This window comes from Bradysia coprophila, assembly GCF_014529535.1.
Source record: "Bradysia coprophila strain Holo2 chromosome IV unlocalized genomic scaffold, BU_Bcop_v1 contig_81, whole genome shotgun sequence".
NCBI lineage: Eukaryota > Metazoa > Arthropoda > Insecta > Diptera > Sciaridae > Bradysia > Bradysia coprophila.
The window spans coordinates 5,668,038-5,684,485 of NW_023503375.1; the positions used below are offsets into that span (position 1 = coordinate 5,668,038).

Below are 16,448 nucleotides of genomic sequence, written 5' to 3' on the forward strand. Positions count from 1 at the left end.
GATCAGTGCATGTTTACGAATTAAATTACCTGCGAAAAGATATGGCCTATCGATTGCACAACATTTGACCATCAAACACTAAACATTTTATATTAAATTATTCGATTTTCGATTCAACTTTTACAAAATTTCAATTGCATCAAAGAACCATTTTGTGGTTTGTAAACATCAACAATGTTTCTGATTGATGTACGTCAAAATTGTAGTGCTAAACGTACTAGATCAAAAGGTGTCAAAAATGGTACGCTTTTTGTGAGCGCTAAAATTTTTAAAAGTTCATGTTCGTAACTTCACATGCAAATGGAAACTGATTGTTATATTTTGTCATTGAATCAATAAAGTTGCAGTAACAACTGTTGTACGCACTATTTGGATTTTTCGAACATTGCAAACTTTCATATGGAAAAAATATGAATTTCTTTCGGTAATTTGCTGAACATCGATGTGATCGATGTCGTGGGATTGTTGTGACCATTATGATTGTTTTTTGCGCTATCTATTTTATACTTTTAAGAAATGGCAAAGTGAAACATTTTCTTTGGTTAAAGTGAATTCATCCTTTTACAAATTGTTACAGTGAAACGGTTTCACCGATTTTATTTTATTTTACGCCTTTAAAATCTTTTGCGACTTTCGAACGGATCTTAAATAAATGATTATCAAATAAACGTTTCCCGTTATTCATTGAAAATTTAAATAAAAGGCTAATTCAATGTAGTGCCGATGCTATTAGTGTAAAACTTCTTACGAAGAAAGAGTTATGATCTTCGTGATTATTTGTCCATTTTCTATTAAATGTTAAATCGTCAGTGGTGTAAATTATGGAGAGGTTATCCAAAGAAAGATACGCGGGTGACACACCACATCTGATGATAATTATTGCTCGTCGCGATACAAATAATTCACCTATCGAGTTGATTATCGTCGTAATAGAAAAATTGGATTATATGAGGATTAATTTTGAATAAATGTTCAAACGCAATCTTTGATTCCAACAGATTATACAGACTGCAGTTTTTGCACTAAGTCAGTAATGCAAGAATATCTGTAGTCTGTATAAATGTTTTCACAAGCAATTTATCTGTCCCATAAAGTAAACCTAGGAGGATGGTTAAGCAGCTTTAGCTGCTTCGGATGTATCTCCTTTTGAGTTTACCACAGTGTTTTGATCATGAGCAGCGAGTAAGATATATAAGAGACTAGTTTACACCATGAAATCACGACTACTGTCTTTACGAAAGAAATGCAGAGCCTAATTTAATTGCATAAACCTTCGAATATTTCCTATGTTCATGCTGGAAGTAGAGCTGTGATATGATAGAAAAAGAATTCCAAGAACTTTTACAGTTCCGAAATACGCGGTTACAGCAATGAGGCTAAATAATTACCTGAGCAATACTCGATGATTTAGTACCGGTTGACAAAGTAGTAGCATTCAGTCGGTCTCCCATTCAGGTAAAGTTTAGCGATATCCCAAAACGAATATTTCGAGGAAAATTCAGAAATCAGGATTCGCTAAGTTGGAACCTTTGCCATTCAATATTCACGAAATTTACTAACAAAAAATCTTCGGAAAAAAGGAGTCGAATTGACAATATTTAAACGGCCGAGCCGAGAGCCAATGTTAGATTACTTTCGGACTTAAATGCATTTGATCATAGCTATATTAATAATCGAACATGTATCAAACTAATTAAAAGCCCAAAACATCTTTTCAAACATATGTATTTAAGGCCAGTTCATGGTCGCATATATCGCAAAAATGTATGCGAGTATGAACTGGCCTTAAGAGTGATATCGCCAAAACTTGAACCAATTTTGGTGAAAATGAATACCATGGTTCGGCGATCCGGGCAAGCTATAGCTCGTTTGAATCGTCTTTCAATTCTGAGAAATAGGGATCTTTTACTTTTTTTGTTAGTTTCCCATTTTCGGAGTGAACTCGTGAAAGTAATAGCATGTCAATGGGTCGTGAAAACAGTTTTTCGGTGATAGCTCGAGATAGAAATCTTTCTAAAATGTGAAATGTTGTAGGAATATAGGCCTCTGGCAGACCTTCAAAACGAGTATAATCATCGGTAAGGATAGCCACCCGTTCTGGACTTATGACTCAAAAAATGGTGAATGTTTGGACAGTGCTGCTGGCTTGCAACAGAACTTTTCCGCTGAACTGACTATAGGGTGTTGTAGCTGGACTTACCCTCTTTCGTTCCACGTATAATACACCCCAGAAAAATTGTGTTGCAAGCCACAAAGTTAGTCGAAGTAAAATGTCGCTCCAGTAGACCCATATTTTTCAGTGTTTTCAACTTGTTTTTGGTCTTCAAACAGACTGGAGCGATGGGAATGAAATAAACTAAATCAAAATTACATGTTCAGCTCGAAATTGTCCTGAACCGAGTGATCATTGGCCTTGAAAATGTTGCTTTCCTCCTACTTCGTAGTAGGTGGAAACCTCATTTCTTTGACTTCACAAAATGAACAGAAACTCAATTGTTTGCACCGAATATGGCTTATTGTAAAGCAGAGATGCGCATCGTTCATTTACAGTCAATAAATGGTCACCCAAGATGTAATTTGTACTTCACAAGAGGTCACGACCGTTCCAGCTATGGAAAATGTGTCAAAAATCCAGTTTTTTTACAAAAATATTTTTTCTGTGGAGATTTTAACTGCTTTTAGTTAAGGTCTTAAGCTATGTATTCTTAAAACAACTTTTTTTGTAAAAAAAACTGGATTTTTGACACATTTTCCATAGCTGGGAACGGTCGTGACCTCTTGTGAAGTACAAATTACATCTTGGGTGACCATTTATTGACTGTAAATGAACGATGCGCATCTCTGCTTTACAATAAGCCCATATTCGGTGCAAACAATTGAGTTTCTGTTCATTTTGTGAAGTCAAAGAAATGAGGTTTTCCACCTACTACGAAGTAGGAGGAAAGCAACATTTTCAAGGCCAATGATCACTCGGTTCAGGACAATTTCGAGCTGAACATGTAATTTTGATTTAGTTTATTTCATTCCCATCGCTCCAGTCTGTTTGAAGACCAGAAACAAGTTGAAAACACTGAAAAATATGGGTCTACTGGAGCGACATTTTACTTCGACTAACTTTGTGGCTTGCAACACAATTTTTCTGGGGTGTATTATACGTGGAACGAAAGAGGGTAAGTCCAGCTACAACACCCTATAGTCAGTTCAGCGGAAAAGTTCTGTTGCAAGCCAGCAGCACTGTCCAAACATTCACCATTTTTTGAGTCATAAGTCCAGAACGGGTGGCTATCCTTACCGATGATTATACTCGTTTTGAAGGTCTGCCAGAGGCCTATATTCCTACAACATTTCACATTTTAGAAAGATTTCTATCTCGAGCTATCACCGAAAAACTGTTTTCACGACCCATTGACATGCTATTACTTTCACGAGTTCACTCCGAAAATGGGAAACTAACAAAAAAAGTAAAAGATCCCTATTTCTCAGAATTGAAAGACGATTCAAACGAGCTATAGCTTGCCCGGATCGCTGAGCCGTTGTTTTGAAATTGGTTCAAGTTTTGGCGATATCACTCTTAATGACCCCAATTGTTTCATGTCAATCATAAAATAAAATTTTTATATGTAGTGACCTGGAATTTTATCGATTCTTTTGATTATTTTTTTGTGCAAGTTCTTGACACAAAAATAGTAATTACCCAAAATAATATTAAAAATCCGTCCTGAAATAATTCCAAGGATATCCGGAAGGTTTTACGAAGTATTTTTGCAGCATTTTTGGAACGTGAGTAAAAATAATAATTGAAAAAAGGATCGAATACGATAGTTCGTTTTGTCTCTAGATTAAATTTCACACTCGTGTCTAAAATGTTTTGCGTTTTCCATTCTAAGGACTAAAAACACCAGTGCCATGTTTTTGGGCATAAAATGTATTCCACTGAAGATTCTCCGTGCGGTGCCCAAAGAATGGATGATTTATATCGATGGAGAACCGTTCTGTTGGATACCAAATCACAACTACGCTTCGAAATTCGAAAACAGGGTTCAACCGAAGTCGGAAGATGCAATGGAGTTACATGAGTGTGAGATAATGTTCGACAAAGGTAATTTTAGTTTACTTTTGAAGCACTTTGGATGTAATTTCTCATTGTATCGCCTTAACGTCGCATAAATATACAGTGTATACTGAGACCGAGGCTTGCGGTCAACGTAAGCAGACATTGCTCTTCAGCAAATTTAGCAAAAGATTCTTCCAGTCCTTTTCAGTTATTAGTATAACACTAAATTTTTTAAAACTGTCGTTCACTCAATCAGAGAAATTAAGTACAGTATTACAATGGGCGTAAAAGATTAACGCATCATAAATTGCCAATTTTTTTTTCAGACACATTTTTACTAAGTTTTCGGATAAACTTCTCATTTTTTGCAATAGAATCATCTTATTCATTTCGAACCTATTGCACAACAAATTCTGAGGCACAGAGGCCTGGTTAGGAATTCGGGCTCCACTGTGCTATTTCATTTGCAGCGCTAAATATAGATATGTCCTTAAAATTTCCAGCGCCAGTTACCGCCAATTTTTTCCCTATAGCCCATTGTGTTATTACGGCTCTGCTGAGGCATTCAGTTACTCGAGCTTCGTTACATGAAACTTGGTCACGCATTTTTTAACGAATCGGTTTCAAAGATGTTCAGCCTTTTTTTCTATAAAACTACCTGAGCTAAGCTTCAAGGCAACCCTTTTTCAACGGCATGTTTTGAGCCTTGGCTTATGTTTCTCGAATTCGGAATTTAAGTAAGATTGCTGAAGATTGAAGTGGCTGTCCTTAAAAAAAAAAAAAGGTCAGGGGACATGCACAAATCACGGCAGCAGTTTTCTTGAATTTTCATACGCCCCCTCCCCCCTGGAACAATAGAAACGTCAGCAGTTTCTTTGTTCTTTGTTCTTCGAAGTTTTCTTATAATTGTGTAATATTATTAACTAGTAATCAGCATTCCTTTTTAGAATTCTCCAATTTTGAAGACTGTGAAATGCATCTATCGCAGCTTGACTTTGGTCCGGAGTGGTGTTTTGAGCCGAAAGAAAGTGTGGTTTCTTCGAACGTCAGTGGCACACTACAAGATACTACACGAAATAAGCACAGGTATCTTTAGACAAAAAATAACGAGAAAATGGGGAAACATGACGAATAGGCAAATTATGTATTTAAATAAATGGGGTTTGTTTAAGTCCTACAACCGTTTGACGCATTCAAAATGTGAAAAACCGAGTTGCATACACCGTTCTTATCGAAAAAGCTAACGAAAGTTTTACATTTCGTCACTGAGTTAAGAAAAATGTCCTTTCATCCTTTTCAGTCAGTTAGTTTTCAGTAAAGTGGCGTAATGATCAAAAGTCTTTAAAAACATTTCTTTCAGTGTTGATACTCCTCCAGAAAGTGAAAAAAACCTGAAGCTTGGTTGTAGCAAGACGGGCAAAGAAATGGAGGAGCAGTCGGAAGAGATGGATCAAGAACAGGACAATTTCGAAGTCCTCACCGAAAGTGACAGTGATCCCAATGAATTGGATTATGATGCCGACTGGGACGAATCCGGTAGGCTTGCTTTAAAATATTTTTCTCATTACAGTGTCGACAACAGCTTCTAACTTTTAAAAATTTCGTTGATCAAAAAAGCTAACGGCAATGGCTTCTCACGACTTCTTTACAAGCTTAAACTGACAAATTCATGTTTCAAATGGTTCTAAATGATTTATTTAGATAAAGTGTGTCTGAATTACATAGTTGCTCGATACACGGCAGACTATTTTCTCACAAACTGAATGTTGAAGTGATTGTGATCAAGGTTATCATTTCCCCTTCCGTCAATTATAAACGTGATTATTAATTATCTGTAGTCTTCATTTGGACCTCCTTTGACAGCTTATTGAGCTCTGACACGTCTAACTTAAACTCTGCGAACAGCCCAATTCTGTATGACAAAGGTCTGTGCACACTTTTCTTCGCACTTGTATATATATTCTCTTTTTGTCTCCTCACATCATTGTTTTGGCGTTCACTTCGACAAAATATGTTATTGCGGCTTAATTCCGTGATGTCTCGATGATATTAACATGTTGTTAGAGTCACAGTTTCCCGTGATGGTTTCTTTCTCTCTGATCCAAGTGTGACAGATGTGGGATTGCTGTCAACTCCTATGTACTCCTGGAACACCATTGAGATTTACTTCGCTGATACCCATTCCAAGGATGACAATCAATTCTTGATAAACACGAGATCTTTGCTGGTTGTGGGATTTTTGATATAAATTGCAAAGCATTGATTTCGAAGCGCTTTTATTAAGCTATTCGAAGTGATTTCGATGTGTCTTCTTCCACGTTCAGTGATTGGGCACATTCGTTCATTTCGGTGTTACTGTCTGATATGCTTTCCATCATTCATTATTCATAAAAGATAACGTTTTTGTGGTTACAATAATAATAACTTGAACAGCAATTCTATTTCAAGGCAGTCGTTTTACAGCAATTATTTTTATTCTTTCCAGAATATATCGACGAGTGTGCAGTCAATATAACTCACTTTGATATAATTAAAAAGCTGGGAGCCGGCAGTAAGTACAAATTATACATGCGAAATTCAAAGAAATTATAGAATCCTTCACTACTAGCATACGGAACGGTTTTCTTGGTACGGAAGACCTGCGGAGTGGATATCGATAAGATATACGCACTAAAGGTTATCACCAAGTCCGAAGTGGTTAAAAATCCGAAAACGATTGTACACATGAAGGCAGAACGCGAAGTAAGTAAAGTGAGTTTTCTTGTTTGCAGAGTGTTAGTTTCATCTTTGATTCTTAAATAGGCCCTCGAAATATTAAGGGATTGTCCGTACATACAAACGTTGCACTATGCATTTCAAACGAACGACAAGTTATTCTTGGTAACAGGCAAGCCTTGAATCTGTTTATACGACCCTATGTTGTACTAACTTGATTCTTTACTTCCCACAAAAAGAATACCTGCCTGGTGGGGAAATGTTCACGCGAATTCAAAAAGGTCCGATTCCGGAGTCTTACGTTCGGTTTTACATTGCAGAAATGATTGTCGCTCTTGAATACATTCACTTGCAAGGTTTTGCCTATCGTGACATCAAGCTAGAAAATGTTTTGTTGGACGCCGAAGGACACGTTAAACTCGTTGACTTTGGTTTGTGTAAGAAGTTAGGTGCTCGAGGACGATCAAAAAGTTTTTGTGGAACTGAAGAGTACATGGCTCCGGAGGTAATAGCCCGCACCGGTCACAATACAGCCGCCGACTGGTGGGCTCTAGGCATTATGGCCATTGAATTACTGTCGATGGAGACCCCTTTCGGTACCAACGATGAAAATGGAACTATCATAAATAGAATTATGAACGAGGAACCGTATATGCCTGCAGATATTTCAACAGAAATGAAAGATTTCCTAACGAAGATTTTACATAAAGATCCTTCCATTCGATTGGGTACGTAGTAGAATTTCAGTCCATTTTATTCAGGAATTAAAACTTTGATTTTCTGTAGGTGGTAGCGAGGCTCGAGCAACGGAATTAAAGAAGCATAAGCTATTCGATGATCTCGACTGGGACAGACTGAAAAGGAGGGAAATTGCATGTCCAGCTGATCCTCCGAAAATAACACATCCATTCGATACACAAAATTTTAGTGTAGAATTTACACAGCAGCCACCTACGTATTCGCCCACTGACACGCCACAAAATTCATTTTTAACCTTCAAAGGTATTTATTTGTTGTAGAAGTAAATTTTATCTTTTAAATCGTCATGTCATTACTACTGAAAAACTTTCAATCTGGTTCTGCTGAGGCTTAGTAAGAACTCAGTATTATTCTTCCTTGAATGTAAATATTCAATGCAACTGATTAGGCTCATCTAACAAAAAATTATTTTGTAAAGCAGAACCGATGACAATTTCGCCTCAATACCGTGAAAGCCTTTTCTATATCTCATCAATCAAATATTTTACTATTTCAGGATACTCGTATATCGCCCCAGAATTGCAACCTGCTCATAATTTGATTGGCGACAACTGGAACTCATTTGCACGGCACATTCTAAACAATTGCGATCCGGTAATTTGTTTATTTTTGTAAAACACTTTTTGCACCAAATTCTGTCTCACTTTGAATTTAAAGGTCAAACATAAAAGCAGGACATTTTTCTGTACATTTCACAGTGATTCAATTAACTTTGAGTGAAGAATTAAAAACAGTTTGCACTCCCAAGCAATTTTATCCCTGTGTCTGCAGTCATATCTATCTAGCAATTACCAAATTCCTACTTTAGAATCTTACATTAAAACTTTTTCTAAAAAATATTTTATGAACATTTCTTCTACGACGACGAGATTTTTAGAGTTTTAGAAATCATCGATGTTCCCAGTCAATAAAGTTCCAGGTTATGGTATTTTGGTAGAAAATTTGAAAATCCCTAAGAGAATTCTAATTTCACCTCAAAATATCACAGACCGGGAACATTGATGACTTGCAAAACTCTGATAAATCTAAAACTGTGTTTTCTAAAGATAAACACACTGTATGTTTGTCCGCTGCCACTATAACCTAAGAGTAATTATACCTAGAGAGGAAATTACGTAAAATGTGTGGTCCCAACATGAAACACGAAATGTTTATTGGTATGTGTTTGCCCTCTTAATTAAGAGGGCAAATTCAACTATCAAAAGCGTCAACGCATAAACGTATTGGTGTAAAATTATACGAAATGTGTATCTTATAGAAACTGATGTTGGAACCACATTTGATCGTACAAATTTCCTCTCTAGGTATAATTACTCTTAGACTACAACTCACTATACGAAAGATAAAGTGTACGAGTTGATCCCCATTAAAAAAAAACATTTTGGTAGTGGATTTGCGTCACGCCCGCTTGCTAACGTGCGGGCATGATAATTGAAATATCTCATTCTTCTTCTCCGCTGTGTTAATGGACCCTTTCGATGATCGAGTTCGCGGTGTAACCTTTACGCTTCACCCTGAATGATGTTCCAATAACTTTTTGAGAAAATAGTACCTTGGGAAGGCCTTCTATTTCTATCTACCTTATTGTGAGCAAAAATTATTCGCTCTAGATTATGTACCAAATAAGATAAACGCAAATTGACGAGACTATTTTCAATTAATTTTTTTTATCATCTTCCAGAATTCAGAGTTCCATAAAAAATACAAATTTACATCGCATCAACCACTTGGTACCGGTAAGTCGTCGACGTGCATGAAGTGCTACAATTCATCTGACGACAATTACTATGCGGTTAAGATTTACAAACGTATGGGCCAAAATGAGAATGAAATTGATTTTTTGCAAAAAGCAGCTCATGTGTCGGGTGTAGTTCAAATGGTTGAACTGCTTACTGATTCAAAGTGTACATATCTGGTCATGGAACTGATTGACGGTGTGAATTTGCTGGAATGTTTTAGTACAACGATTTCGTATGCAGGATTGTTTTGCGAAGCCATTGATAAAATATTGGAAATTTTGGAAAACGTCCATGAAATTAAATATACACACCGCCGCATTTGCTTCAAAAACATATACTTTTTGAAACAAAGCAGAGAATTTCGCTTCATCGGCTTCGGTAATACCAAGCCAATAACTGGAGCACAAGACAAACAGATCGATTATTGGTCGATGGGCGTATGCCTTTATACGCTATTGTGTGGTCATTCACCATTTAACTCGTCAATTATTGATGTTGCTGCCAAATTAATCGAAAATAACAAGTTTGATGAGAACTCTAAGCAATGGTCAGCATTGCACAGAGACGTTAAAGGTTATATCCTGCAATTGCTTCGTAGTTCGACTTCGACTTACAGTTCGGGTGCATTGAAGAATGTGAAAGATATTTCCTTTGTAGTCCATTGTAGTAAAGAGCTACTAGACGAAAATAAGAACGTTGTCGAAATTCGTGCCCGCAAATTGGAAACTAAAACTGTTATTGAAACTCAAGTAAACTCTGAGGTTAATGGCAACATGCCGGTTGACATTCAGGACAGTATAATGAATGTAGAGGCGAACGACATCGATAAACCTCAATTACCGAGAATCATTGCTGAAGAATCTGAAAACAATAAACTTAATGGTCACTTGCAGAATTTGAGTTCCAAGCGCAGAATAAGTCGAATAGTTGAAGATGAACCGAACAAGTACAAAAAGTTGAAGCGAGTCAACGTTGAATCAGGAAGTTCATTGTTAAAGCTCGAACAGAAATGTGATCTACGAAAACATATAGAAAACTATTCACGAAAGTTAAGCACGAAAATCCGAAAATGTCCATCTCCAGAGATCAAAGAAATCACAACTCGCTCACAAACAAATGAAGTTAAATCGTCATTGCCCACCACAACAAACCAAACATTGACATCAATGCAGGTCCACTCCGAAAGACAATTGGAGAGAACGAACATACAGGCGTCGCAAAATCTAGAGCTTGTGCCAGCTGAAAATATGCCCGAAGTAAGCAACGAAGAAGTGGTTACATCCACGATTGTAATGCCTGAGGTTCCGGAAATTATTTACGGGTGAGTCATTCAACTTTACGTGATACGGAAATGTAAATGGCGCATCGCTCATAAATGAAATATGCATTTACGTTGCCTATTCACGTAAAGTACAGTACATACGTGAGTCCAATTTTTTATTTTGAGCTCTTCAAACGGCTCTGCGTGGCGCGAGTGCAAATAATGTTTTCTTCCCGGTACCCAAATTCGATTTCCCGATTTTTCCTGGTGTACACTAAAATTTGACGAAATTTCACAGTAATAATATTAGGATTTCCCGACAAAAATGCATACAATCAGAAAGGCGGGAGCGGTGCGAGTGAAAAATTTATGAATGAAGCCTTTCGGATAAATGAAATGTAAGAATCAAGAGAAATAGCGCGATTGGAGCGAGCGATTTAAATCGACTCGAAAACGTCTGGAATTCTGTTCCTTTGAAATGACGCGAGTACATAGGGAAAAGTATATTGACTAAAGCTGCTAAAGCATTTCAACGTTTCCGAAGTGAAGAAAATCGATAAACGACGCGACGTTTTAAAATCTGAAATCGCTAGCGAAAATTTGCGTTTGATCACTATTACAGTTCAATGACAAGCCTTTTTTTCATTTTCCTAAAAAGGATCTCGATTCGCTTTCCGTTATCACCTGTTATCACCTTACCATCTTAATTCCTGATTCCTGTTCGTTTCGTTATTTTTACGATTTTCTAGTTTTTCAATCAATTCTCAATTTACGAATAATTTGGTAATTTGTCAATTTTCTGGTCATTTCATGATTTCAGTTCGTTTCCGTATTTCTAGTCATTTCCCAATTTCCGGTCATTTACAGATTTCAGTCCTTTTCCGTATTTCTAGTAATTTCAGAATTGTAGTCATTTCTCTGCATTTCTGGTAATTTCCAGATTTCTAGTCATTTTCGAATTTTGGTCATTTTCTTATTTTTAGACATTTCCCGATTTCTGGCCATTTCCTGATTTCTGGTCGTTTTGCGATTTCTGGTGATTTCCTGATTTCATTCCATTTCCATATTTTTGGTTATTTCCCGACCTGGTCATATTCCCATTTCTAGCTTCTTTTCTTTTTTTCAATATTTCTTCCTGCTATGACAGGTAGATTTCCCAGTATCCAGCTTTTCGCCAAATTTTTTTTTCGGTATCCTGGATACCAAGGATACACATTGTTTGCACACGCGGTAAGTTTCTTCTACAACTAATTGCGTCATATATAATAGACCATTGACGGAAGCAGACCAACATCACGAGAACAAGCGGTTATGTAAACTTCACAACTTCCGGGCGCCAATTCATTACAAAAAATTTAATAAATTGGATTTTCGCTATGCCAGAAAGTTTGGGAACAATGATCTCGAAGAAGGTTTCTGATCTTTACACTTTGAATTGAACAATTGCCAACCAAATTTCTTATTCGCTTAATCATGCCAGGCTATGTATTTCTAACTGATGAGGAGATTTCTGCGATACCACGAAAAATTGCGAAGCCATTTTGCCACCCAGGCCCTGAATTGACGGAAAAACTATTCGACTGGTATTTGGTGGACTCCATCGTACAGGAAGTAAAACTCAAAATTGACCATTTTCCCAATTACATCGTACGTTGGGTCGGTTATGAGGACGAGTGAGTATATATTTCCATTTATCTAATGTGAAAACGCTCCTAAAGAATTTATCTCAAAGCTACAATACTCTTGAACCATTGGTGAACGTGAAGCATACTGCTGTCTACAAGCTGTTTAAGGACCCAATGCTGTACACCGCATGCATGTCGAACAACAGCTGTGCGATAAAATCACTAGGTCAAACACCTGGCGAGCGAAAGGTTGTGGACGTTGGACCAGAAATGCGCGACAGTGCTCGCTTACAGTTAATTTCCGAACTGAAAAACGAAGAAAGGGCTGGTCGTTATTCGGATGCAATCGGATTTTATTCGTAAGTATTCTATGCATTACCTTAGATACAGAAATCGTGAATAGCAAGTGGCACCATTTAGATATTTAAAAGAATCCTCAGTTTGGTTCTCAAGTTCTCAATCTCAGTTTGGAAAATTGTGAATATTTTCCTTTGACGTTCGACTATCCGTTATTAAAGAGTGAAATCGCTTATATTATCCCTAACCGGAATTTTGAAAAACACGTTACCGATAATGCAGTATCATGGGCGCGCGTTAGCATAGCGCCCGTGACGCAAGTCCTATTACTAGAACAAATTTCAAATTTCATATATACAGCAAATATTGAAGTTCTACAAAAAAAACTAGGCGTCCGTACGAGTTCAACGAGCTATCACACGTTCTTGTAGCTTAAAATTTGGCCACGCAATAAATCTTCCAAGAAGCCACTCTCCCATACATTTTGGTCTATTACAGTAGCGCTCCTCGAAGTTCCCATATAAGCCCCATATAAGAACACCTTTAAGTGGGTGTGTGTGTGTGGATGTGTATGGTAGAACAAATTTGTTCGCTTTTGATAAGCTCTGCTCACCTCAAACTTTTTTCCTAAATTTAGAATTTTTTTAAATTTTTCACATTTAAGGCCACTGTTTACTATCGCACAGTTGCCTTAAGGCCAGGTTATGGTGTTTACTATCGCACCAGGCAGGCCAGTTTATTTTGTATTGACGATTTCTGTATGAAATAATACGACGACGTTTGTGAAAAACATAGAAAAACTTACTCATGAAAGAAATACTGTGTTTTTCCAAATGTTCCTCCACTAATTATTCTTTTTACTTATTGCAGCTACAAAAGCGCAGCTGAGGCACTGAAACACCAACACCAATTTTTCGTCAACATTTTTCTACCATTGATAAATGGATTACGTTCGTCCGTCTTTGTTGACATACACTATATTGGTACGGTACTGGGGAATCTACAAGCGGGTGAGTTTGAAGTTGATTTAGATTCTTACTTTTTCCTTTTATTCAGGGCGGCATGTGACTCACTTTTCTCACTTATTCCAACTGTTTTTTGAAGAAGCGAAAGTGATCAACTTTTTCTTGATTTTTTTACTTTTCTCACTATTTCCAACTATTTTGAAAAAAATATTGAAAATCGGAACAATTTCTAATTCCAACTTAATATTTATTGCAAAAAGACGTCAAGAAATTTGCGGCGCAAACATGCATATGTGAAAATTTTCCAATTTTCCTACGTACAAATCCATTTTTCACTATTTTTAGTCGTGGGCGAAATCTATGGACGAAATTAGTTCAAAAGTTAACCTGTAAAAGATCATTTGAAAGGTATTTCAGTTCCCTACGCCGTCAAAGAAAGCTATGTAATCAGAAATTTCAAATATTTTAAGTATTTGTATGCAAGGTTCAAAAATAGGTCGAATGTGCTGGAATGGAAAAAATCATCTACCAGTTGATACGATTTTTCGACATAAATTCAATTGTTAGTAACGAAAACATATCTAAAATCGAAGAACAGCAAAAATGAGCTTTTGGGAACGGAGTTTTTTTTCTTCAAAAATTCTTGAAAGTTCGCCTTATTTTTGGACCTTGCCAATACAAAAGCTTAAAATAATTTCAAATCAGCTATTTTCTACTGGTCCCAGAATACAACCACCCACCTACGGCTACTCGCAAATTTTCAAAATATTTGCCCGCGCAAGCTTTGACTAAAAAAAATTCTTTATGGATAAGCAAACTAAAAGTGGAACACTGATGTACATAATTTAAAAACCTAATCGATCGAGGAATCATGTTCAAAAAAGAAAGAAGAACTTTATTTCACTGTGGCGAAACTTTACCTCAAGTTTTTGTGTAATGGTGGAAATCACAATTCTTGTGTGTTTCCCAACCTCGGTGTTAAGTTAATTTTGTATTAAACATGATTGTGAAAATAAATTTAATTTAAAATCGAAGGGTGGCTGGCAAAATCCGACAAAATCGATTTTTCATAGTTTTAGGGAACTTACATTTATACAAAACTTTGGAGCACCAACTAAAAACCATTATAAGATAGGTGAATAACGAAGAAACAAAAAATGCACCGGATTAAGTAAATGAATATGGGCGAGAGAGTGTTGTATAGTTTTAGAGTTTAAACTATGTTCCGAGTATGTAAATAAGTGAATAGAAGAAGAAGGTAAAAGCATAAATCGGAAAAAAAGCATAAATTGTGCTCATAATGTATTGTACAGTGATGGATTAATCTCTGTTCATTTGGAGACCTTGCCCGTGGCGCTGAAATAGTTTTGATACTGACTTAGATAGTTTCAGTCTCATCCGACCATTAATTCAGAAAAAATTTTGTTTTGTTTTGAGGGGGTTTCCCGCTCTACTTCTCGGTGCAAAAACATCATAATTTTTTGCACGTAAGCTACAAACACATCCATCAAATTCAGATGGTAGTTGCTCGACTTATTGTAGTGTCAAGATTGCTATACATGGTTCGTATAATCGTTTCTTTTCTTCGTTCACGGACTCTGGTTGATTCTCATCATTTTCGAATCGAACTGTAGGATCCAATATGTATCCATTTCGACTGTCTTCGTTGTATATATTATCTGTCGCAGATAATCTGCGTTTTCAAAATAAAATTGTTTGACTGCAGATCGACAAATTTTTAATTTTTACTTTAACGAAGAAAAATGATGTATAGCATTTGCAGTTATTTGGAACAAACCTATTTTGGGTGAAATTTTTTTACGATTTTTTTACAGTGTCATCTAACATGTAGCGTTAAATACTGAAAAAGTAATTTCATTGAGTGAATTAAGTCCTTTCTCAGGATCAAAGCAAACGATATGCGATTTATCATGACGTGATTAATGTGTAAAATGTTAACTTTTCCGAAGTCTTAACGCTAGGCTGGTATAAGTCCGATCGGAAAACACTGGCATTTTACTTGATCAAAATTCGTCTAATCAAAATTTAATAATTTTCCCTCCATGGATACGTTTGCCATTATCAAATGGCAGTGATAATAGAACAACAAACTATTCGGGCCAGGTATCTTTCAGCATTTTAGGCAATTTTTTTTTTAATTTTTCTTTTCAATAAAAAAAATACAGCCGCCGTTTTAAGCCGGCTTAGTTTTAGCCGCAGCCAACTTTTTTTTTTCGGCTGGCAGCCGCCGACATTTTTTAGCCGGCTCTCTAGTCTGGTACGATTCCAGTCGACAAAATCCGTTAACGGTGATTAATAATTTAACGTACGCTTCAACAGCCGAAAAAAAAACCTCATCCGATTTTAGCCGGTGAGTAAAAACACAAGCCTCCAAAAAATAGACCAGCGATGTCAGTGAGATTAAGGGTTTCAGTTGCAAAATAGTAACAGTATGAGTTGTGTCAGTGTCATTGGAGATGTAAATGTGATAAGGTGTGTTGGTGTGATAATGGGTGTAAGTGTGATAAGGAGTGTCATTGTGATAAGAGTGTGAATTAGATCAGGAGGATCAGTGCTGGATTGACCTAGCTTTCCTTAGATTCACCTAGCTTCACTCAGATTCACCTAGCTTAACTTTCCGATTCCGATTCCACAAGAATTACGATGCACGATTACTGTGGAACTATGATTCGTTCGGAATTATGATTTCTAAGGAATTACTAAAATTAAATAAAAGTGGTAGAACATCCTGTGAATGTTGTTGACTTGAATTTGTGGGGTTAAGAGGCTCAGTGGGGTTAGGAGTGTCAGTGTAGTTTTAGTTAGGTTGGGAATGTCAGTGTTATTATAAATGTTAGCGTGGGTGGTAGCTTTAGGTGGTGTTGGAAGTGCCAGAGTGATTAGGACTGTCATTGTGATTAGATGTGAAAGTGTATGAGTTTCAGTATGCTGTAAGCATTGTGGTTGGGAACGTAGGTATGGTTAAGAGTGTCAGTGATGTTTTGAGTCTCAGGATGGTCTCAGAAGTGGCAG

General features: G+C 36.7%; 1 protein-coding gene and 1 long non-coding RNA gene across 2 annotated transcripts; both read left to right on the forward strand.

Moving 5' to 3' along the window:
* The first annotated feature begins 7,091 nt into the window (after window positions 1-7,091).
* Window positions 7,092-10,320, forward strand: LOC119072145 (ribosomal protein S6 kinase alpha-5-like). Its single transcript, XM_037177288.1, has 5 exons — window positions 7,092-7,497; window positions 7,556-7,771; window positions 8,025-8,122; window positions 9,210-10,258; window positions 10,317-10,320. Exons 1-5 carry the CDS (start codon window positions 7,092-7,094, stop codon window positions 10,318-10,320), a joined length of 1,773 nt encoding a protein of 590 aa, XP_037033183.1.
* Window positions 10,321-10,371: 51 nt separating this feature from the next.
* On the forward strand, window positions 10,372-12,187 carry LOC119072323. The gene is made up of 3 exons (XR_005086842.1): window positions 10,372-10,588; window positions 11,798-11,940; window positions 12,009-12,187. It is a non-coding gene; the product is annotated as an uncharacterized LOC119072323 (long non-coding RNA).
* The last annotated feature ends 4,261 nt before the right edge of the window (window positions 12,188-16,448 follow it).